Source organism: Lepisma saccharinum, chromosome 9 (assembly GCF_977018435.1).
Source record: "Lepisma saccharinum chromosome 9, izLepSacc3.1, whole genome shotgun sequence".
In the NCBI taxonomy this organism is placed as follows: Eukaryota; Metazoa; Arthropoda; class Insecta; order Zygentoma; family Lepismatidae; genus Lepisma; species Lepisma saccharinum.
In genome coordinates, this window is record NC_139237.1 from 73,546,904 (window position 1) to 73,570,308 (window position 23,405).

General features: G+C 37.8%; 1 protein-coding gene across 1 annotated transcript in view; it reads right to left on the reverse strand.

Annotated features, from left to right (window-relative positions):
- Window positions 1–2,252: 2,252 nt before the first annotated feature.
- LOC145992472 (polycystin-1-like protein 2) overlaps window positions 2,253–23,405 on the reverse strand; it is an 84,823-nt gene continuing 63,670 nt past the window's right edge. Inside the window, exons 18-24 of the mRNA XM_083128855.1 lie at window positions 21,474–21,657; window positions 19,092–19,238; window positions 15,736–15,947; window positions 14,038–14,189; window positions 10,832–11,026; window positions 4,583–4,809; window positions 2,253–3,290 (exon numbers count right to left, since the gene is read on the reverse strand). Of these exons, the coding sequence (XP_082984981.1) occupies window positions 2,253–3,290; window positions 4,583–4,809; window positions 10,832–11,026; window positions 14,038–14,189; window positions 15,736–15,947; window positions 19,092–19,238; window positions 21,474–21,657 (2,155 nt within the window). The remainder of the gene's footprint in view (window positions 3,291–4,582; window positions 4,810–10,831; window positions 11,027–14,037; window positions 14,190–15,735; window positions 15,948–19,091; window positions 19,239–21,473; window positions 21,658–23,405) is intronic.

Consider the following 23,405-nt stretch of genomic DNA (forward strand, 5'->3'; position numbering starts at 1 on the left):
TAAGTTCTTTGGCACATATTTCAACAAGGTGCATGTCTCGAGATTGAATAATATATTATGTACAGTATTGCATGACTCGTAATTGCAAGAGTTCATTTTTATTGTGTAAGTGTCATGAAATGCTGAGTACTATTTTTGTAACGTATTACGTAAACTTCAATGTCAATGCTAGCCTCACTTGCACAAAACACACAACAAAAGATTGATTGATTGATTTGGTGTTTTAAGTCCACTTTATGCACAGTAAGGCTAATCGGGACTGGACCTACAGTTTAAAGTGGGATCCGAACCACTATGTGCCTCCACCGGGTATCGAACCCGGAAACCCTTGATTACAAGGTGACTACGATACCACTGCACCATCGGGGAGGCCCGCACAACAAAAGAAAAGCGAGATGAGGTCAGCATTATGCGTTGTCTCGGAACACACGCGATATACCAGCTGAATTGTCCTTGCATTCAGTCTTCTGTTGTTCATGTCAAAGAGACACAAAAACCTTTCTTCTTCGTCTTCCTGAACCTCACCGGTGGGAACACATGAAAAAAAAAACAACTGCCAAACAGTTCATCACGAGCCCCAAGATGGCTGACGCCTCATATCACACACGTAAGTAATCCTGCTTGGCTCAAGGTGCTTCAACTAAGCGACGCATGCCCACAAATGAACAGCGTTTCGTATGAACGAAACTGTTACTTACACCCAGGGTGTAGTTCGCCAAATGTAAACATAAAATGGCCGGCGATATAGGTCAGCATATGACTACACACACAGGATGGTTATATTTGAAGAGGGTTGCTGTAACCGAGAAAACTAATGTGTTATTTCACCACGACACAGGAACATAACAGTAGGTGTTGCATGTGTAAAAATGTATGTAGCACATAGCACTGATGTGTTACAAATGTAGATAAAAAAATCACCGTTTGGTGTTTGTTGCCTTCTACGTGTAAAAGAAAGCTTGTTACACCAACGTAATGTTTATCGTGCTTGTTTGTTTAGCTGCTTCACTGGTACAAGATGAAAGAAAAGGTGTTTTAATCAAAGCATTCGCATAAATAGTTTATGCTTTTGAAACTGTTTAATTAAATCTTCCATTCGTTGATGTTCCCAAACTTTCACTGGAAGTGTGTGTGCATGTTGTTTGCACACGATTTCCAATCGCTGGTGATTTATTTATACATACATGTGAATAGTAGGCTAATTTCATGCACTGAAATTGTTTGTTCGCAGAGAGATGTGAATGTTATTGGCATGAAAAGCCAAAAACTCATAAGCAACACTTGATTTTCATTGCTGCACTACAATATACACTGTGCTATATCCTTGTGAAGAACTGTTCATGTATGACTGTGTAACATACAGCTAGAAAAGTTCATAACCTTGACAGGTCATATTCCTTGTGCTTAGACAATGTCCAAAGGAACGTCTATTCAACCCGATGTCCTCTGACAAGACTATGAGGAGATGACAGCTTAAGCACTTTCTTCACTGAAACTGGTGCTGGAAAACACGTCCCACGAACAGTATTCGTAGATCTTGAACCCACAGTTGTTGTTGAAGTACGAAGTGGCACATACAGGCAACTATTTCACCCTGAGCAGCTGATCACAAGAAAGGAAGATGCAGCCAACAACTACGCATGAGGTCATTACACAAATGGAAAAGAAATTGTAGACTTGTTCCTGAGCTGTAAAAAAATTAAATCTTTCTAAAACCTTGGCATTTAAATATTGAGCAATAATTAATGCATTAATACTTGAGTGTGTTAAAAATCTCAACATGAACTACTAATAAATGTTGGTGCCTAGAACCAAACCAAGAATTTGGTATCTGGATCTGGAACCAAGAATCAGGTATCTGGATCCAGAACTGAAATTTTGGTATCCAGATTTGGAACCATAGCTTGGAAATGGTAGTTTTTGTGGGCAGTTTCTACTCTGCAATTCATGGCAATCTTTCTCTGCAATAAAAGTGGTATGCTATCAGTGGTGTGCCCACGGGGAAGGGGGGTGTAAGGGGTGTTGGTGGGGGCCATAATTCCTCTTTAGCACAGTATTCCAAAAACAAAAAATGCCAAAGGCAGGAACAGATCGCTGGCAACTAAAAAAGTATACATAACAGTCCCTTCTCCCCTCGAAAATCCTTGGCCAGTGTATGCTACAACAACAGACAAATACTTTTGCACACAGAAAAACTGGCAGATATTACAATACTTTTATTAACGATATTTATGCAAACATTTCTTTCAATTTTATTCTAACATTTTAACATTTGCTTTAGTAAGCAAATCCTTCTTCCCTTGGTAAGATAGAGTTAAGCAGCACATACCAAGTACCTTTTCATTTGACAATAACGTACTTGCCTTACGATCTGTAGTTTTCTTCAAAAGGTCCATCACCACAAAGTCCATTGCTTCCATCCTTAATCTGTACACACCATACAGAGATTCCTTCTCTGGCCGTGAGAGTCCTTCCTCGAGCTCAACGTCCAAATCTTCTGCAGGTTTCTTTCTGACAACTTTATACATAAAATTTTCTGTAACAAATTTAATAATATCAAAGCTGTCTTTTTTAACCGACGGATCCTGTTCAGTTTCGTGAAGACTCTCGACAGATAGAATCTCAAATAGCGTCACCCAGTAGACCACAACAATGAAAGTAAACACCACGAAAAACAGAGGCCCAAAAAAGTGGACAGCTTCTATCACAGTCTGAAACTCTATTTCTCCCTGTATCAAAAGAACCAAAAGAGTTACAATACTCTCATACAATCCACGGAACTCATAGATTTCGTGGTGGAATTCAAAATAGGCAAAGCTGCCAAACGCTAGCAATGTAATTATAAATGGAAACACAACAGTCGTCATTGAAATTTCCACAAGGAATATCGAATGTGTGAATTTCCTAAAGTCAAAATGAAGACTAAACATCTTGACAACTTTCACTGTTGCAAGACACAGTAACACAGACGTCAAAGTGTTCAGTTGATACTCTGAGTGCAAAGCTCTGGAAAAACTTACATAGTGAAATCCCTCGCGTTCACCAATATGATCCATTAATCTATGCATTTCAAATAGATTACTGATGTACAATATGATAATTACTATGGTTACCATAATTAATATAACATCAAGAATGTTCCAAAGAGTGCTGAAATATTTTCGGAGCTTCAAGTATCTCATCTTTCTGTACTCGTTGAAAATATATAAGCATAGAATCATCACAAAGAAGACACACGCAGCTGTATAAACATTGTCAGCCTTTCTTGATTCCAATTTCAACATCCGAAACTACAAAGAAAAAAATGTTCATTGTAATTAAGGATGGACTGATATAAATTTTTGCTGATATTAATAAAGCACTGATATGGAATTTACCAACACCAATAACTAATGTTCTACAGATAAAAATGCAAATGTTCCTTGAAAAATGTGAATGGTTGATTAATAGTCTTAATTAATGAATGTATTCACGCGATTGCAACAGTTTTTGCCTTTGAAAAAGTAGCTGCAGAGAATATGAATTATATGTTAATATTCATAAAAATAACAACAAAATTTCAGAATTTTGCACTAAATTAGTGGATATTTATAGATATATCATACTGGTAATTTTACTGATAAATCAATGCCCTGATATGCCAATACTGGCTGATACCGATAGAGTATAAATTAATTTGCCCCATCCCTATTAGGAATAATAACTGCTACTCTACTTACAATTAAAAAGTATTACAAATTTGAACAATATGATCCATTAGACCCACCAATTTACATGACCATGGAGGCCAAGAACATTCACAATCATGAGAATGTGCAGGGGTAAAAAAATATTTTTTTTTCATGAGAGGCCACAAAATCAGGATGATGGTTATTTATTAAAAATCCATCATCTGAACTTTCCAGTTATGTTTTACACATTCTTTATCCTTCATCTGTAATGAATCTCTGGGTGAGACACCCAAATGTCAAACTCTCTTCCATATAAGTGCATCCTGGATTGCATTTTGCACAATAATGAGGCTGTAGCATCTGTACTCACAGCCAGTATAATGCGACAGGATGAATCTGTGATTGTCCCTTCCATTTCATCTCATCAAAATAAAAAAAGCAAAATAAAATGGAACAAATTAATCAATCAAACATAAAGAATCTCAAAAACTCCACCATTTAAATAAATAACCCATCTGTTTAGTCATTTTATGAATTCTCTACATATCCCTTACATGTGACATCTGTATTTCTGCTGCTCTGTTTGTTATTCCTATTTATATTCTCTGCACATTTCCTTTATCCATGTTTATGCCGTATGAATTCTTAATAACAAATCTATTATCCTGCAGCAGAAATATAGATGACATGGTAAAGGGTATGCAGAGAATACATGAAAGGACAAACAGACCATTCAGATGACGGATTGATGAATGACATACCTTGGATTTATGGAAATTGAATTACAAACTATTTGCACATTTGAATAATCCAGATAATCTGAATATCAGGTGTACAGTATATGAATTCCCTTACTTTATATAATGCTCTTGTATTTCATAGATTTATATATCTCAATTAAATATACTTACAGTAGCATCTATGGCTGTATAGCCAGTTGCTGACCATTCCCACTGAAGAGACAGTTCAATAAAATAATTCACGTTTGCATTGTACACTATGAACTGCATGAAGAGTGCTCGAGTCCTTTCATCGATCCACTTTTTGGCAGACAAGTATTGCAAAATTTTCTCCGTCAATGAAGATGTTTTTCCTAATGGTGCCACGTAGCCACCTCCTGCATAGTGTGCAATAAATCCTGCAAGATTGAAATAATGAATCAGAAGGTTACTTCTTAAATTATGTGCTGTAATTGCACCCTATGTGACAGGATGAATGACAACATTTGAATCAATTTGACTGAAATCAGCAATCAAACTGGGAACATATTACCAGTAGGAAGAAACAAGCATGCATCTGAAAGCAGTGGTAGATAGTGACATGCATCTTCTACGCAGAGTGGTGGCCACGATGTAGTTTTAAAATCCTGAGACTTTTATCATTTTAACTATTTTTTTATTCTGCTTTTATGATTGTAATGTGATGTCTTTTGACAACCTTGAGGAAGGATCTGGCAACGGGTCTTAACGTTTGGTTTTTGAAAAGATTGATTTGGTGTTTAAGTCCACTTTATGCACAGTAAGGCTAATTTAGACTGGACCTACAGTTTAAAGTGGGATCCGAACCACTATGTGCCTCCACCAGGTATTGAACCCGGGACCCCTTGATTAGAAGGTGAAGATGCTACCCCTGCGCCATCGGGGAGACCCGGTTTTTGGAAAGAATCTGTTAAACTACGCATATCTAGTGTTTCATGGCACTGATGAATTTCACCGGTGTCGAGTTAAAAAAAAAAACATCACCACACTCTCCCCCTCCCCGGAGGGATGGGGGTTCCTGAGAAAATGGCCCCCTACGATTCTACAAAGCCTCAGTGCTTCGGTGGCTTTGCTATTGAAAATTGGCGTGACTTTTACTAGTGGTTAGGAAACAATAAAATGATGTACATCTATGTAAAGACCAGATTCTGGAGAATACCTGGGCATTATCCTCATTTCTCAGTTACTGAAGAAATAACGTAATAATATCTTGCACTTTTTTCAAGGAACACTTCAGCAATTTACTACAGATAAATCGTTTATATGTGGTTTTATTTATCTTGAGTTTATTTCATCTTCTACATAAATACCACCTCAATACATACAAAAGTGAAGTTACCAAGTGAATTTAATAATCGCAATAATACGTATCTCTGGAAGGCAACCTTTATACCCTTTTTGGGAAACTGCATGGCGAAGAAATAAAATTTCTCAATTATTTTTGAGTGAGGTACAGTAACTTCGGTCAGCATTCAAGGCCAAGCTAAAGTCAGGGATTTATCGAGATATCTCCAATGGAAAGAGGTAGGGATTTAAATAAACTTTCTTTTTATGCAGGTGTTAGGGTAAATTTAGTGTCTAAATGATCGTAAACTGACCCATGTGGTAGAGGGCCATTGAGGAAATATGGTGGTGGTGTTGATAAATCACTGGATACAGTTATGGGACACTGCATATCTCCAAAAAATGACTGGAATGTCTGTTGGTGTAGGTATGAGTCTCGTGCCCACCCCCCACCCCCCTCTCTCAAGACCTCCAGCTCTCCTCTCAAAGCAATCTGACCCTTTTCCGATCACTGCCGTATGGAGCCTTATGTATGCATCTAGGATTTATCCTGCATGTGCATTTAAAATCAGTGGCGTATGCTGGTTTTAACTAGTGGGTAATCTCAGACACTTGATTCATCCACCCACTCCTGAAGTCTCCCTGCAAATTTACCTCAACATTCATACAGGATTTACGAATGTATGTGTGAAAAATGTTACCTTATTGTTGCGACCACTGTCGAATAATTGTTGTGATTGCACTTGCAGTTAATCTACGTTTAGAATTTCAAACAATAAAACAAGATAATATAATAAATCTATAAGAAAAAACCTGTAACAAAGAATATGAAAGGAATTCGGTAGTGAAATAAAAACCCTCAATATTAATTGAAGTGTAAAATTCAAGTTACCCCAGTACCCAGTTACTCGTTCATTCCTGATTTTTGTTTTTATACACGGAAGTTTGAGTTCAAGACCTGTGGTACAGTACAACAGTACAAGAGATTCTACTGGCCTACCTACATTAACTATTTGCAATTTCTCCGGAAAAGATCCCGTTCCAAATATTTTCACACGAAAATATTATATTATATCCATTGCCTTTAACTTTAAACACAGCACTAGCACGAATACTAAACCACTAACAGCTAAACAAATATTAAATTCTCGAATCGCTACAACACGCATTCAATTCCCTGCGCCAATCTTCTATTGTGGTTCCTTACTGCTTGACACAGACTTCATATTCCCTGCGATGCGCGAGGTTCTATAAGTTGGAATCATTGCGTTTTTTGTTTATATATTTTACATTCAAACATCTTTTATCATTATGATCATTATTAATCTAGAGAGGGGGAGAAGCAACTTAAATTACCTAATATATGTGTACGTATATATATAATTTATTTCCGATAGCTTTCCCTTTTAAAAAAATATTCATTTCTGTGAAAGAAATACTCTCACTGGTTTTGAAGGCTACAAAGAAAGTAATCACGCATTTTAAAATACAAAAATGAATAAAAGTAAGCATATAAATAGTTTAATTACTTCATTAATCGATTTATTAAATTGTTATTTGACGTCGCTTTTCTGCCACTTTTGGCTAATCACTACGAGTGATGACATGAAATTAATGAACGGACATTTACAAAGAGCACCCATGCCCAGCCCGGTATTCGAACCCTGGAGCTCTGACGTCGTAGGGAGCTGTGGCAACCACTCCGCCAGAGAGGTCGGTGTAATTTCTTGAATTTCTAGTTAAAATTTTAATTTATTTAATTACCGCCATCTTCAATATTAAAGCTTTTTTTTTCCTATGACAATATCTGTTGAAATAGCAGATATCAGGAAGACAGAAGCAAATGTAAATTGAGAATTAACATAGAATTGGTTCGAAATGTTGTTCACATTTCCCTGTTTCTCGAACACTTTCAGATGTATTTTCTCTACTTTCCTTTTCAGTACGTAATTTGCGAACCCAGAATTCTGTTTCCTGAGAAATGTCCCTGTCGTAAACAACACAGCTCCTACGATACAAAGGCCACCGGGGAAGAATGGCAGAAGAGGGAACGGCAAAGGCTCTGGGGTGGAGAGTGCGACCGATGGACTCTCTCCAGAAGGAGCTTACCCTTGCCACGGAATAACCGCGGCTGAGAAGCAGTGTTTCCTTCCCCTCCCGTCAAGGGATTTAAAGGGAGCCGGTGGAATCTCACCCTGACGTCACCAGATTCCACCAGCTGGAGAAAGTGGCTGAAAGCCGCTCGGACATTCAGCGGCAAACGTTTGAAAAACATTCGCGCGCTGGAAGTAAAGAAATATGCGAATCAAAGATTGGTTCGGAAGAATATTTGGAAGAAATAAAAAACAACTTTTTTAAAAAATTATAGTCGGGTCATCTCCGATTACCTAGGTGACCCAGAGTATACGCCGCTGTTTAAAATATTGAAGCTGGGGGAGTGGTAGTCCCATATGACCCTAAGGTTAGAGTATGAAATACTTGTAGGGCCTTCCTAATAGTTTAGTGGTAACGCTGTCACCTTGTTCCTTGTCGATTCCAGCTCGTTCTGTGATTCTGATCCTATTTGAAGTTGTAGCAGTCCAAATTAGCCTACCTGAACATAAAGTGGACTTCACTTGCACCTTGAAAAATGTGTAAGTCGTAAATTTTCCATCTTAGTTCGTTCTTCTAATAAAATACACCTGATACAATGCAGAAAACTAACTTTCTTTGTCCGCTCATGGAATAACACTGGAATGCATTTATACAAATGCACAAAAATCCTTGAAACAATGTCAGAACAAGGCCAAAAATCAATCTGTGTTCTGAAGAAAATATCCCGTTTCTTTACCCCATTTCTTTTAACCCCTAATCTGTGAGAAATAGGGAAATTATCCAGTCTCAAGAACCAAATCTTGACTTCTGATGTACGATACATATCAATAATTTATTTCCTAACTGGTCTCACTCTATTCCTGTCGAATGTAGTAAATCAAGAATGGATTATTGTGTCAACCTTAAAGACAGGCTAAGCACATGTGATGGTAGGTAGCAGTTCTTCCATGTAGATGAGCCTAGGCATGCGTGTTCGTAGGGGATCAAAAGGAATGACACTTGACACTCTTGGAAAATTGAAAAATTCATTACTTCATAATCGTAAATATAAATATATGTTAGTCATAAAACATGATTTCTTGCAAGTGTGCCGACCTACATTGTGTAGTGTTTAGCATAGTGTGTTATGACACCTGGAGTTTGGATCCTGGCCTGGGTGTGGATATTCTTTGTCAGTGCCCCTTCATCAATTTCATCATATGACTCATTCTCATAATTTGTCAAAATTGGGAGAAAAGCTACGTTAAATAACAAAAAACAAAGTCAGAGCAGAAATCAAATTTCAAGAGTGCACTCAGGTGCAGAACCGTGGCTGTTAGAGAGGAAGACGAGGTCACTCTGGGTGCCAAACAAACCTACAAAAAATGCTAAAAATGTCAACGTCCCAGCATCCTTTTACAGTATGGGCGTACTATTAAATTTATATTATTGCCAGTTTATAAAGAAATATGTAGATCCAATTTTTTTTCCTCGCTTCGCTTACACTAAATTTTGCTGTGAAAATCTTAAGGGTAAGCGAATTGCTTGCTTTTCAATATTGTTTCGAGAACTTGTTTCCCACCCCCACCCACACACAGCATTTAATTGCTGTATTAAATGCTATTATATGAACCCCTCAATTATAACGTGACAGAATTAGCAATTACGCTGTTGGAGAGGCCCCATTTCCACGGTAAACTAAAAAGCTAGCTACTTCTGAATTGCTTTCAGATGGTGCCTATCTCTACGTAACGATTTAAGATAAATGAATCCTTTTCGATAATTTGGTTATTTTGAGGTACTGCATTTAACATATAATCGTATATTTACACCTTGAAGGTTTTCCGCTAACATTGAACAAGTAAATAAAATAACTTTGAACATAATAACAATGGTTACATATACACCGGGTAAATAAACATTAGTGTTACTAATGAGTATGATCTCTCAGGATCATTACAATGTACATCATTTTATTGTTTCCTAACCACTAGTAAAAGTTACACCTTCACGTCAATTTTCAATAGCAAAGCCACCGAAGCACTGAGGCTTCGTAGAATCGCAGGGGGCTGTTTTCTTGGGAAACCCCATCCCTGTGGGGAGGAAGGGTGTGGTGACGTACGTTTTTCACCTCGACAGCAATAAAATTCAGCAGCGCCATCTCTTATTATTCCTTTTGGCAGAATAAGTGGAAGTAAGAGTGCGAGCGGTGCCTCTCAGCAGATTATTACAAAACTTCTTGCGAATGGCGATTGTCAACCAGTTTTCCTGCCTTAGTTCCAGATCTGCTTGTATACCCTTATCTGTGGTTCCACGGGCATATAGAACCATGCCATGAAGGCACATTTTAGGGGATGTGGGGGGTAGGACCCACAGATTCTCGATCTTAGCCTGTTTGGAGGATGTGATCAGCACCATGCTCCAACTGCCTTTACAACCCAAGATTGTCCCCAGGTACACATTGATTTGAGGCTGGGTGAGCCCCAGAGCTGCTTTATGCAGGAACAAGGCTAGAAAAATTCCGACCTTAGATCACCAGCCCGGGTCTCCCGCATGAAAGCCAGATATCCTACCGACTAGATAACTGAGGCTTAATGTAGTGGAACTTCGAATTTACATTTTTCTGGGGACCAACATGATTTTAAATGTGTTAAAATATAAAACGTGCTGCTTTTTTGGGACATGAACGATGAATGTTGATGCGGGAAAATACAAAATCTGTAACATCAATTGGAGTTTCACTGTATGTGTATACAAGGATGGTGCCAGACAGGAGCTTGGTGCTCTTCTCCCAGTAGGCCAAACTGTCACAAAAAAACATGAAAAAACTACACAAATAATGTTCCTTTAGACCAAATATGCATTTACCTCCCCCTCTCATTTTCTTGGGTACCCTCACTGTGAGCATATATGTAAATTCTGATATGGAATAAGATTTAAAATAAAGGCCTGAGCAAGTAAGAAACATATATTAATGCCTCTGTAATTGGAGATACACTTTCTCTGCAAAAGGCAAATAAATAAATAAATAAAATAAATAAATACCTGTAACACTTAACTCCAGCAATTGTGAAGCAGTTCGATACTCCCAAGGAGAAAAAAGCTTCGAGTCATCATTTCCACTATGTAGTGAATCATAGTCAGTCCAAATGGGGGAATATTTATCTTTGTCTGCACTAAAGAAGTTATATTCACCAGAACATGTCCCATTTCCTCGCAGCAACTGTTGCCAGCACGTTTCTGAAATAAACACAGTAAAACATACAATTTCACAATCAAATGTTATCTAAAACAGGACTTTGAAATGATGTATCACCATTGGCTGGTTTCACAGGGTTATTGAGTTAAAAAGTGCTGGTTACGAATATATTTCTACGTATTTTTTAAAAAAATGGTATTTACATGGTATTCTAGTTACCATGATCAGAATTTGTAACCCTGTTGCAAGCTCATACATATAGAAAAAATATGTGTTTACCTAAAAAATCTGATCCCTAAAGTGGACGTCACCCTAGGGACAGAGCGCTTTGAGTTCTGTCGGTGGTGCTGTTTCTTGAGGCAGTTTTCAACAGGGTTTTATCCTGCCAAGGGTCGTTCCTCCCTGCAAGTGTTGCCACATATGAATTGAAAATTTGTTAGCATCAGCAGACTCTTCAGCCTGAGTGGCAACAGACATAATGTATGGAGAAAAGTCACAGCTGAAAATTACTATCTCAAATATGAAGAAAACTAAAATATGCACAGATATTTCTTTGGAGGTTGAAGCAAGCCCTTTCGCTCACACTTCAACGAAACATCCTAATATTTTTCTTTATCCAAATCTGCTTACAAATTGATAAATCCAATGAAAACTCTGACGTCACTATTTAAAATTTTCATATATTTTTCACTTATACTGTTTTCTGTTGCTATACTCAAATGTATATAGAAATTTATACAGCGTTAATTTACATTATCAATAATGTGATCATAATCAATGGCGGCTCGTGGTGAACCAAACTGGAGGGGTGAAATTCCATCGACAAGCAATGATGAATTTCTAATTTATTTAACAGCCAACGTGATAAATTGTGATATTCGTTTTGTACCAAATGTAATGTTTTACACCTTAGCAGCACTTTTCATTTTACAATATTAAAAGCATCATGAAAGATGGAAGAAGTAGTAGCCATAACATTTTCTAACTTAACTAACAGAGGAAAAGAAATACAAAAGGAAAGTTACCAGACAACTTTACCACATTTTCAGGAATTTTTAGTAATGTGCTAATCAAAATATATATTTTAGATCTACATCACCGTAACCCAAATGCACTTTCCACTGAACACATATAAAAATAAAAACAACACACATGTGTGATTGCAGTTGCCAACTTCAGTGGCAGAGTGGTTGAACAACGTCCTATGACGCCAGGGGTCCTGGGTTTGAATCCTGGTCTCGACGTGGGTTTTCTTTGTCAATGTCCTTTCATCAATTTCATCATATTATGACACATCCTTGTCGTCGTGATTAGCCAAAAGTGGTAGAAAAGCGACACTAAATAACAAAAATCAAATAAATCTATTTTTTCAGTTACTGATAGCTTATTTCTTCCTTGTTGAAAATTACCTTGTATATTACTCCACGCTAATGTTAAAAGTGAATAAGTTTATGGAATAAGATTTTTTTTTCAAACAGTTGAATTTTTGTTCTTTATGCTAATATCCTTGCTTCTGGCAACTCTTCATTGTTTACATTTCTCCAGGAAGAGAGAGCAGCTTCGGCTAGGAGCTGGGATTTGGAACGATGAAAACAGTCTTCCTCCTACGCAGATTATTCTTCCCAGCTGCCTTGCTTAGCTCCTCGTCCACCCTCGCCAGAGAATGTCGACAGGGACGTAAAGCGCATGCACGTGGAGTGCGGCATCCCACCAGATTTTTCTCGGTGCAAGAGCCAAGTCTCGTATTCCCACACAGCATCTTGCAAACTCCACAACTATCGCGGGATAAAAAAATACAAAACCAACTACCCAACGATCTGTGAGGACCAAAATATTTGCAATGCAGTTAATGTGGAAACTATGTAGATGTAAATGAATGGCTTATTGCAGAAAGGGACCTGAGTCACTTTTGCACAATTCTGAGAAAAACAAGAAAAATCGTATAATATTGAGAGTGTAAGAAAGAAATGTGCTGTTGTTGGCTCAAATTTTTAGCATAATGAATAGTTAATTTTGCAACCCTCAATGCGCCCTCCTGCAGTATGCTGCTAGAGACAGAGGAGATGAAAAAGTTGTGACTCCGATACCTCAAAAATGTGACTCAGGTCCCTTTCTGCAATAAGCCATTCAAATGTAATGTCTGTTCATTTGTGGTTACAAACGGCAGTGCGGCGTCCATGTTGTCCTTATGAGTGGCCGCCACTGATCGTAATTAGTTATACATTACATTAAATCAACATAACATTTTCGCGAAATATAACAAAATAGAAATTCATAACAATATGGATATATTACCATGCATATTAAACACAAAATTATACAATAAATAATACGTAAATGAAATAAATGAACATCTTTGGGTCAGTCACAGGGTGGTTGCTCTGATAAAACATCAATTTCCTTAGAGATCTTAGAATGCACTGTGCTAACATTGGAATACTCCGAAAACTGAACCTGCTCTACAACACAGGGAAAATGCCTCAATGTGCCTTTTGGCATGGCACTATATTTTCAACACTGCAGATGGAATAAATCAATAAAGTTTGTTAAATGACGACAACTCCTTACCATAAGAACATAATTATATGCTCAATTATATGTGCAACCACACATGTCTATCCAGTGACTTGTTGCAAGGGTTGTCTATTGTGCTTGACTAAATAAAATAAAGTTATTGCGCGAGGCAGATTCACATGAACAAAAAATGGCCAAAAAAAGGAAAAAAAAAATACCTTAAAAAGACAAAAATTATGTATTTACTTATGTTCAAATTTTCAATTTCAATACATTTCATAATATAATTCCAGCAGCTTCAACAAACCTTCCCTACTGGTTCCAAGATCTGACTAACACAGGAAACAAAATTGTGGTGTAAAAGAGGAAGTTCAGAAACTCAGCTAGACTGATAAATGGCAACATTAAAACACACCTCTAACTAGAGACCGTGCATGACCAATGCAGGGTTAATTTTAAAAGTGATTCATTATCATCTTTATTTGATTTTAAATTTACCAAAATTAAAAAAATAATAATAATAAATAAAATAAAATACCTGGTTTTACTCTTGACTGTTTAATCCTTGGTATTCCTACGAGATAATTATTCATGTCACATATCCAGCCGGTTTTCTTTAATTTGTCACCATTGTACCATTCCTTCTTGTATATGGAGGGCATCAGAGTTTGTTCCAAGTATAAATACATGCTGGAAGAAATAATGCATTGGTTTAAAGCAATATGTCGATATTAATATGCAACACCATTTGATAAAATGCCTGTCTTCCATTAATTAAAAAAAAGAACAAGAACACTTCATTTAATGTGTTAATTCCCAATATCCATCATGGCAATGGTGGGGGACCTTATTCATTGCTACCTCACATAATCTACACTGGTATAGTTAGTATAATATCAGATTGTCAAGTGGGAGAAATGGGCTCCATTATCAGGGTGGGAATTCTTGCGTGGATGTCCCTGCATAAGAGATTCTGAGGTTTGCCAGGCCTCTTATCAGTGAGTCCCTGGGGGCAACCTGTTGTGGTCAAGGCAGCCACAGCATATTATTGATCACATCACCTGCACTATCATTGAGAACCAGAATGAGTGAAGCCCAAACTTTGTATATCCTATGTACTTTCATGTGCAATGCACTTGCACACCCGCAAAAAAAAAAAAAAAGAGAGAGAGAGGGGAGGGGGACATATCCACAGATGGTGTTGTGAAACTGTTGTTCAAGGAAAAGTTCCTACTCAATTTCTGGACGGCACTGAAGGCACAGACTCATGCCTTTCGTTAGGACATACTGTGTGAAAAATCATTTTTGCCTCTCCATTAACAATTTGGAAATCGCAGGTCCAGATTTCAAAACAAGTTTTAGCTATTAAGTCTGATTTAAGGAGACTTTTAAGTAATGCAGCACTGGCTTTCTTATTGAAATAACATTAGACCTATACTCACTGTTCATTATTACTATTATTATTACAGTAAAAAATATAAGTAATGTATTAAATTAAATTTTACAAGTGTAATGCAGCTCTCTTGGATAAGAAACTTTAAATAATTTGATGCAATTTAAGGGAGATTTCACACCAAAGCAACAAGTAACACATGTTGCCTTATACTTAAGGATTTCACCAATCCAATCCACTATATCTCACACCATGGCCGTATGGTCTAAGGCATCATGCTTTGTGCTCCGAGTACAGGATGTGCGCAGCTTCGAGTCTCCTGGGGGAAGCGTAAGAACTTTTGTCTCGAGATTTTGGCCTGTGCATGGGACTGGTGGCCACCCACCATCGTGAGGAAATTGGGGAGCTACGAATGAGTAGCGTAACCCGGTCAGGGAAATCTACAACAATGACTGGGGGTTCATCATGCTGAGCACACATCACCCCTTAACTGGGTGGATGATACCCCTCTGCTGAGGCATGTGGGGGTGAGACCAGCAGTTGACAGTTAGGCCTTGGTCCCATAAAAGCTGTTGTGCCACAGGTTACTTATGCCTTTTGCTACTTGATGCTGGTTGGTTCATTCTCAAGTGACATGTGTCACGTGTCACTTTAATGCGAAATCTCCTTAAGACTTCGTTACGTCCTGGGAAACTGCAACCACCGAAGAGATTTCAATGGGGTCTGTGGCAAAGAAACTAATAGAATTACTGCTTTAGAACATTAAGTACACCTGCTATCCCCCCCACCCCTTTCCCCCAGTCACAGAGAGAGAAGAGAGAGAGACTTACATACTAAGCATACCTATCCTTTGAATTGACATCTTCAAAAGCTTCACCATCACCACATCGACCTTCAAATGTGATATCCTTTAAGATATTCAATGTAGAGAGTACAGATGATTCTCTATGCCCATGCACTATATACATTAGAGCAGTTATGAATATAACGTATATGAGCATATCGGTCAAGAGCTGGATAATCATTTTCTCGGTCTTTCCTCGTCTTTCTAGGACCTAGACATAAACGACAAAAATATTTTGTACTTTTCATTATTTTCCATTGCTCTTCTGTCAGTCTTGGCTAATCACGAAGATGAGGATGAGTGACCATACAATGAAATCAATGAAAGGGCACTCACAAAGAACACCCACGTCCAGGACAGACCTGGAACTTTAATGGTGAGACTGAAAGTAGTCTACTCGGTCACCGAACAGATGGTAGGCAACACAGTGGCTACATTAAAATAAAACCAGATAAAATCAAGTATAATTCCAAGTTTTGAACAACAATTTTCAAAAAATTCAAGTTTAATAACACAAAATATCATAACAACATTTAATTGGTATTGACAAATCTGAACATGAAAATTGCACTAATGAATGCAAAGAAACCGTTATTTGTATTAATTTGTTTATTATTTTGTTATATTATTTTCTGTTGTCTAGAGTTCTTTTAGGCAGAGTTTAAGTCCACTTCATGCTCAAGACAGGCTAATACGGACTGGACATATAGGTTGAAGTGGAATTCAAACCATTGCACTGGATTTGAACCCAGAGCACCTTGATCAAAAGGCAACAGTGTTGTCCACTAAGTTGTTGGAGAGGTCTGTGTGTTTTCTAGAAAGGGTTAAACGAATAAAGTACTTGGGTCTAACAAACACTATGACAGGAACATGGGCGAGACACTTACAAACAGTGAGGGGAATGCGCGAGCTGTAAGGGACACAATAATGGGAATAACAAGAAAACTGCAAAACTATGAAATGAGCTTCGTTGATAAGCTATATTGAGCCTTATTAATATCTTCAGTTGGGTATGGGTGCGAAATCTGGGGGGCAAAGGGGGAAAACATAATTAACCACAGTGCAGCTACTTCAAAAAAGCCTTGCATGTCGAAACAGGCACCGCAAACAGCGGGGTACTACGGGAACTTGGGCTAGCGAGGGAGAGCACCAGACTAACGTGGAGAAGGGTTAATATTGGGCAATTCTTATAATAGCAGGGGGAGACACTATCAAAGGGAAGGCTCTCATACAACAAGTAAGGGGAGTGGAAATGGGCTCGTGGGCAAAAGAAGTTAAAGGTAAACTATTCGAAATCGGGTTGGGATGGGTATGGGAAGAGAGTACGCAGACCAAGGAAAACCTGAACTCGTTAAACAGAGACTAGAAGATATAGATCTGCAAGAAATAATGATGAAACTGCAACTAAAATATCACTAGACCTCCAGACAAGAGACATTCGGGAATGGGGACAAGCAAATTATATAAATAAAGTAAGCAAGGAAGCAAGAGAGGGATTAGTATGGCTGAGACTGAGGGGTGGAGACACAGTGTGCTGAAAAGAGATGGTGGTATATGAATGTATAATATGTAAGGGGAATGACGGGATGGATCATCTGTTTGCATGCCTGGGAATGCGTGCCCTGCAGGACAAATGGCTGGAGCGTGTGGGTAAAGAAGAAACACTCAAATTAGTTGTGGAACAGAGTAGGGATGGCCAGATCTGTATCCACCTTAAGATCCAGATCCTAAAATTTTCCGGAAACGGTTCCTAAAATTTTTCGGATCAGGATCTGCATCCAGAACTGTCAGATCCGGATCCGAATCCAGAACTATTGGATCCGGATCCGTTTGGCCATCCCACATGAGCGGTTCTTTGGAAAGTAAGAATGTGTTTATAACATATTGTTACCTGCTAATATACATATATAAACAGGGTGTCTCATCTAACATTGCGACCTGAAATATTTCGTGAACAACAAAAAATATTGAAAAACTGCTTTCGCAGATATACAGGTTTGAGAGGGACTCATGAAATTAGTGGACACTATACGAAGTACGATTTTCAACACAAACTTAGTTTCTTTTTTAATGAAAATCCCATTTTATTTTCTGCCCAACGGAAGAAGTACGTGTTTTTGTGTTTCAGCTAAAAAACGGTTTTAGGGGGCAACCCCCCCCCCCCCCGATCAAATGTCAAGATGAGAAATTGAAGTGGGGAGCTGAAACCGAAACCACGTAAATATGGCATAGGAAGAAACAGGGGGCATAGGGCCCCTCTATACACCTGCCAAATTTCATGGAAATCGGAGGGGGACACAGGGGTCAAATGCCCACTTCAATTGGTCCTCATTTTGACATTTGAGGGGGTTTGTCCCCTAAAACAGTTTTTTAGCTGAAACAAAAAACACGTATTTCGGGATCCATTTGGCCATCCCTAGAACAGAGTGCAGCTAGTGTGGAAAAGTTATAGAAAGTGGGAGTGTTTTTGATGAAAGTGAAGGAAAAGAGAAGTGAGGCAAGGAAGAAGGAAGAACCAGTGGAGTGAATGAGCTGTTAGGGGAGGGGAAAGAATGTGTATATAGGAGACAAACTAAGAGACTGCATATAAGATAAACTAAATGCAAACTATATATATGTATGTATGTATTGTAGAAAAAATCCAAAGTTATGTAGTGTGTACAGCTTATGGCTCGCACATGAAAGAATAAATCTAATCTAGATTTCTTTTTGGTTCATGTTAAGAAATATTCTTAGTAGAGATTGGCCAATATGAAATTTTGTTCAATACCGATACAGTACCGATATAAAATTAGAAAGGATCCTTGAAGAACCTGAAATGTTCATTGATCTCCTTAATAAATGTGTGCAAAATAAGTTGAATATTTAGACATTTACTTTTTTAGAAAGTAGGGTATGGAGATTATACATAAAAATTACAACAAAATGGCACAATTTTGCACTATATTATAAGATATTTATCGATATATAGATCGGTAAAATAATCTGTAATTTTACCAATAAACTGATATGCCTATATATCGGCTGATACCAATAGAGTACCGATAAATCAGTCCCATTCCTAGTTCGTAGACAGCTTCAGATTTCATGGTAAATAAGTTTTAGACATCCCATTTCAGTATTGTCCCCTCTATGGATCCACTTTAAGGAGACTTCCATGGCAGCATGCTACGATGTCAGGAGTCCTGGGTTTGAATTCCAACCTGGGTATCGGTGTTCATCAATTTAATTGTATCATCACTCATCCTCATCATTGTGATTAGCCAAAAGTGGCACAAAAGCGATGTAAAACCTAATTCAATCAATGAAACCATCCACTTTAACATTGAATGGATAGAACATAATGTGGATTGACCTGTTTAATAGCTTCTGGCATTGGTAAGTACATGCCTTGCGCCCTCTGTGACTCCAGTTCCTTTATCCTTTGATAATAGTATCCCTCTTGTAATCCACCTTCTCCTTTCTGGATATCAACTGGATCTGCTTGTTCTGCTTGGGACTTCTGAAAGAAGAAATAACACCCATTACAAATCAACAAAAGTTGCAATAATTCATCAACATCAGGACTGAGCCAATGCTGGCTGATACTTTTCTGGAGTCTCGTGGAGACCGTAGAAGTGCCATGCTGCATTTTCATAACATTTTGAAACAGCGTTGTGGGGAGAAATGAACTTTTGTGATTAAATTATTATGAATATTTCAAAGTAGGAACAGGGACAGATTAATTGGTATTGGCCAATATAAGCCTATCAAGAAATTGATAAAATTACTGATAATTATACCAATCTGATATATCTATGAATAAAGTGTACTAATTTCCATTATTTACCAACACTGATAACCAATATTTCACTGAGTTGATATTGAATCGGAATTTTCTTATAGTTAACAGTTATCATATGCACTTAAATATGTTCATGATTTAATGTTTCAGAATATACGCTTCACCAGAAATTTATATGTAGTTTGACCAATGTGAAGTTATAACAATAGGATAAATTCAACAAAAAACATTATGCACTCAATCTTGTCAATAATGTTACAGTGTTGGAACCTAACACTGAATTAACTGTGAAATGATCATCCATTTTCCAACTGAAAATCTTACGGCCTCCCTGATGGCGTAGTGGTAATGTTGCCTTGTAAACAAGGGGTCCTAGTTCCGATACCTGGTGGAGGCACATAGTGGTTCAAATCCCACAAACTGTATGTCCAGTCCTGATTAACGCATCTGTGCATAAAGTGGAATGAAAAAGGTCAAAACAAAACTCAACTGAAAATATTATCAAATTTTAATTTTGGATTGAAATATCTGTGTTAGAATTTGCATAAATTTGTCAATATTGGCATTAGTATGGCCTCAATGTTACTCAATACAAATGTATTTATTTTGCAATTGAGTTTCAATGATGAAATTAAAATATGTGCCTATACATATACTAGTACAAGGGGAGTTCAACAATTATTGTCCCTAACATAGAAGGAATGATCCCAAACAACTGAAAATTTTTGTGTGTCATGTATAACTCTTTGAACGATTACACACAAAATTTCAGCCATGTAGAGTCTATAATGTCGATGTTATGTTATGTTTTTCAGGACAAGGTGAGCCCTGACTGAGAAAATGGAAAAAATTGGAATTGAGAACCGTCATTAAGTACCTCCAGAAGATGGAGTTAACACCGAAGGAGATTCATGATGACATTGTGAATGTGTTGGATGATGGTGCTCAGTCATACCAAACTGTCAAGAATTTTTCACGTGACTTTTGGTGCAACAGAGAGAGCTCTGAACATGCATCAGGTGCAGGACCACCCATAACAGTGTGCACACCTGAAAACATCAACATGGTTCACGACCTCATAATGGCTGACAGACGATTGACAGTTTGGAGGTTAGCTGAGGTTACTGGCTTGTCAATCGGTTCAATTGAAACCATTTTACACCAACATGCAAGGTATCTGCATAATAGGTACTGAGAATGTAATCCAGTGATCAAAAGCGTGACCGAGTCCGCTGTTCAGAGACAAATTTGGCCTTGTTTAAGAGAAACCCGGGTAACTTTCTTGGTAGATGTGTGACAGTAGATGAAACCGGGGTACACCATTACGACCCTGAATCAAAACAACAGAGCATGCAGTGGCGGCACCATGATTCTCCAAACCCCAAGAAATTCAAGACAATGTCATTAGCTGGCAAGCTTATGGCCACCATTTTTTGGGATGCCAAGGGAGTATTGTTCATTGACTACCTCCAGCACCAAAAGACGATCACAGGTGACTATTATTCGCAATTGATTCCAAAAATGAGGGATGCAATCAAGGAGAAACGCAGAGGGATGTGCCACAGGAAAGTGCTGCAGCTGTAGGACAATGCTCCAGCCCACAGAAGTCATCTTACAGCCGCCGCTGTTGCTGCTGCTGGATTTGAACTAATCGAGCACCCTCTCTACTCTCCAGATCTTGCCGAGTGACTTTCACTTGTTCCCAAGGCTGAAGCAGCACCTGCGGGGGATCACCTTTGCCAGCGATGCTCATGTTATGCATGCTGTAGAAGAATGTCTTCTAGCACAGCCATCACAATTTTTTGAAACTGGTATTCGTGCCCTAGAACATAAGTGGGAAAAGTGCATTACAGTGATGGGGGACTATGTGGAAAAATGACAAATTATATGTCAGGGACAATAATTGTTGAACTCCCCTCGTACATTCTTCAATCACTTATGTAATATATTTACCTTCATTACCAAACTAAAGAACAACGCAAGGGCAATTATCTTCAATGGTTGTTGAATGAGCACGGTTTGGACAAAGGATGTTAGGACAGATATTAACCATTTTCGAGATTTCACTGGTCCAAAGGAAAGGCCATACAACATCAATACAAACGAATCCACAAATATTGTTGATAAACACAGTACCCTGGAAAAAAAAATATAGACTTTGTAGCTTTATCAGAAATTTTAATCCAATAGCTATTAATGTTTTGAATTGTATCTGTATTTTCCTTATATATGTTGATATTTCTGCCTATTTAAGCTCACTGATACATTATATGAAATTGACGAATGGATATTAGATACAAACCTCAGGCCGAGACTCAAACCTGGAAATTTTAACTCAATCAGCCACTGAGACAGCTGTTATGTTTTCAAATCATGGTATGCATTATTTTATTTGTACTAAATATGTATAACTAGAATATTATAACTTCTTCCATTCAATAAGAGTGACTATATATACATGTATATGTGGCTCTTACAGAAATAGTAGTCTAGTATTTTGAGTGAAGTTAGCATGAAAATTTTTATAGCCATTCTTTGCAAACTGAAAATATTTTAATAGACCCCCAATACTTTCCCAGGGCATTTTTTTATCTTCTTGCTCATTTATTTGGTGCCCCATCTGCCTTGGAGTCTGGCGCAACTGCCTCCCAATACCCTGCTTCCCCACAGCTATGGATCTGCAGACAATATGAGGACAAGACCCTTAACAGATGGACAAGGTTACATAAGTACATGCTTTTAAAATTCATTCACAAAAACTGCTACAGAATCAGCTTATTAACAGCTAAAAAGCAAATCTGATGACTAAATCTCCATACCTAGTTTAACACTTAAACTACGACTTTTTCCATGATGTTATCACAGGTATTTCCGTTAACTATGGCTTGCTTCATAATGGAACAAGGAGCTTTGCCTCGTGGTTTGTGACTTTTAGGACATACTGTGACTTGGATAATGGTTGGATATATAATTTTGGGTTCTGCACGAGTGTTGAGGCATGTAAATAGCAATTAGTGAAGTGTAATTTCATTTTTGCTAATTTCGGGGGAGGCGGTGATGTCCTGAAAATTATGTGCAATTATTTCTTTTCTTTTTTAAATTGATTTTGACACCATTGCTCATTTCTCACTTCTGTGTTTGGAAACACTTTTACAAAGGGAAATCACACTGAAAGGTCCTTTTTGGCTTTCCTATTCACACAAGAGTGCCAATGGGCTGGGAGATACCATCATGCACCTTTTGTCCAGGCGTTGTCTGCATGGGGGATCAATGAATTTCAAATTTCATGAAAAATCAAGGCGAACTTTCTAAAAATTCAAGGATACAAGAAGATGTTTTCTCAATTTCAACCTTACGTATTACTGCCTCCCCCCCACCCCCACCACACACAAATGTATTGACAATATAAATTTATCAAAAAATTCCAATTCAATTAAACAATGTGTGTATATAATATTTAATTTAAATTGCAGAGTATACATTTGCCATTTCACATACTCAGACTTGAAATATACAAACACAAGTCACAAATGTTACGGGATATATTAATCTACGGAAAATTGTTAATTGTACAAGAATTCCAAATTCAAATGTACCTAATCAACTTCAAGATATCTTGCAATAATCTTCCATCTGTCAGATAGATTGTTCTGCAAAGGATCTAGCAAGGTAAACTGACTGAGAAAATTCTGTTTTATTTTCCATCCTGCTTTCATTACCTTCTTCGATAAAAAAAAAGATATATACTGTGAAAAACATGCCGTAAGACATTCAGTGGGATTTGGAATAATGAAAGTTGCAATTTTTCACATCTATGGAGGAAAATTCACGCATAATTCCCGGAGCCGATAATTCACGCATAATTCCTGGAATGTAGCGACCATG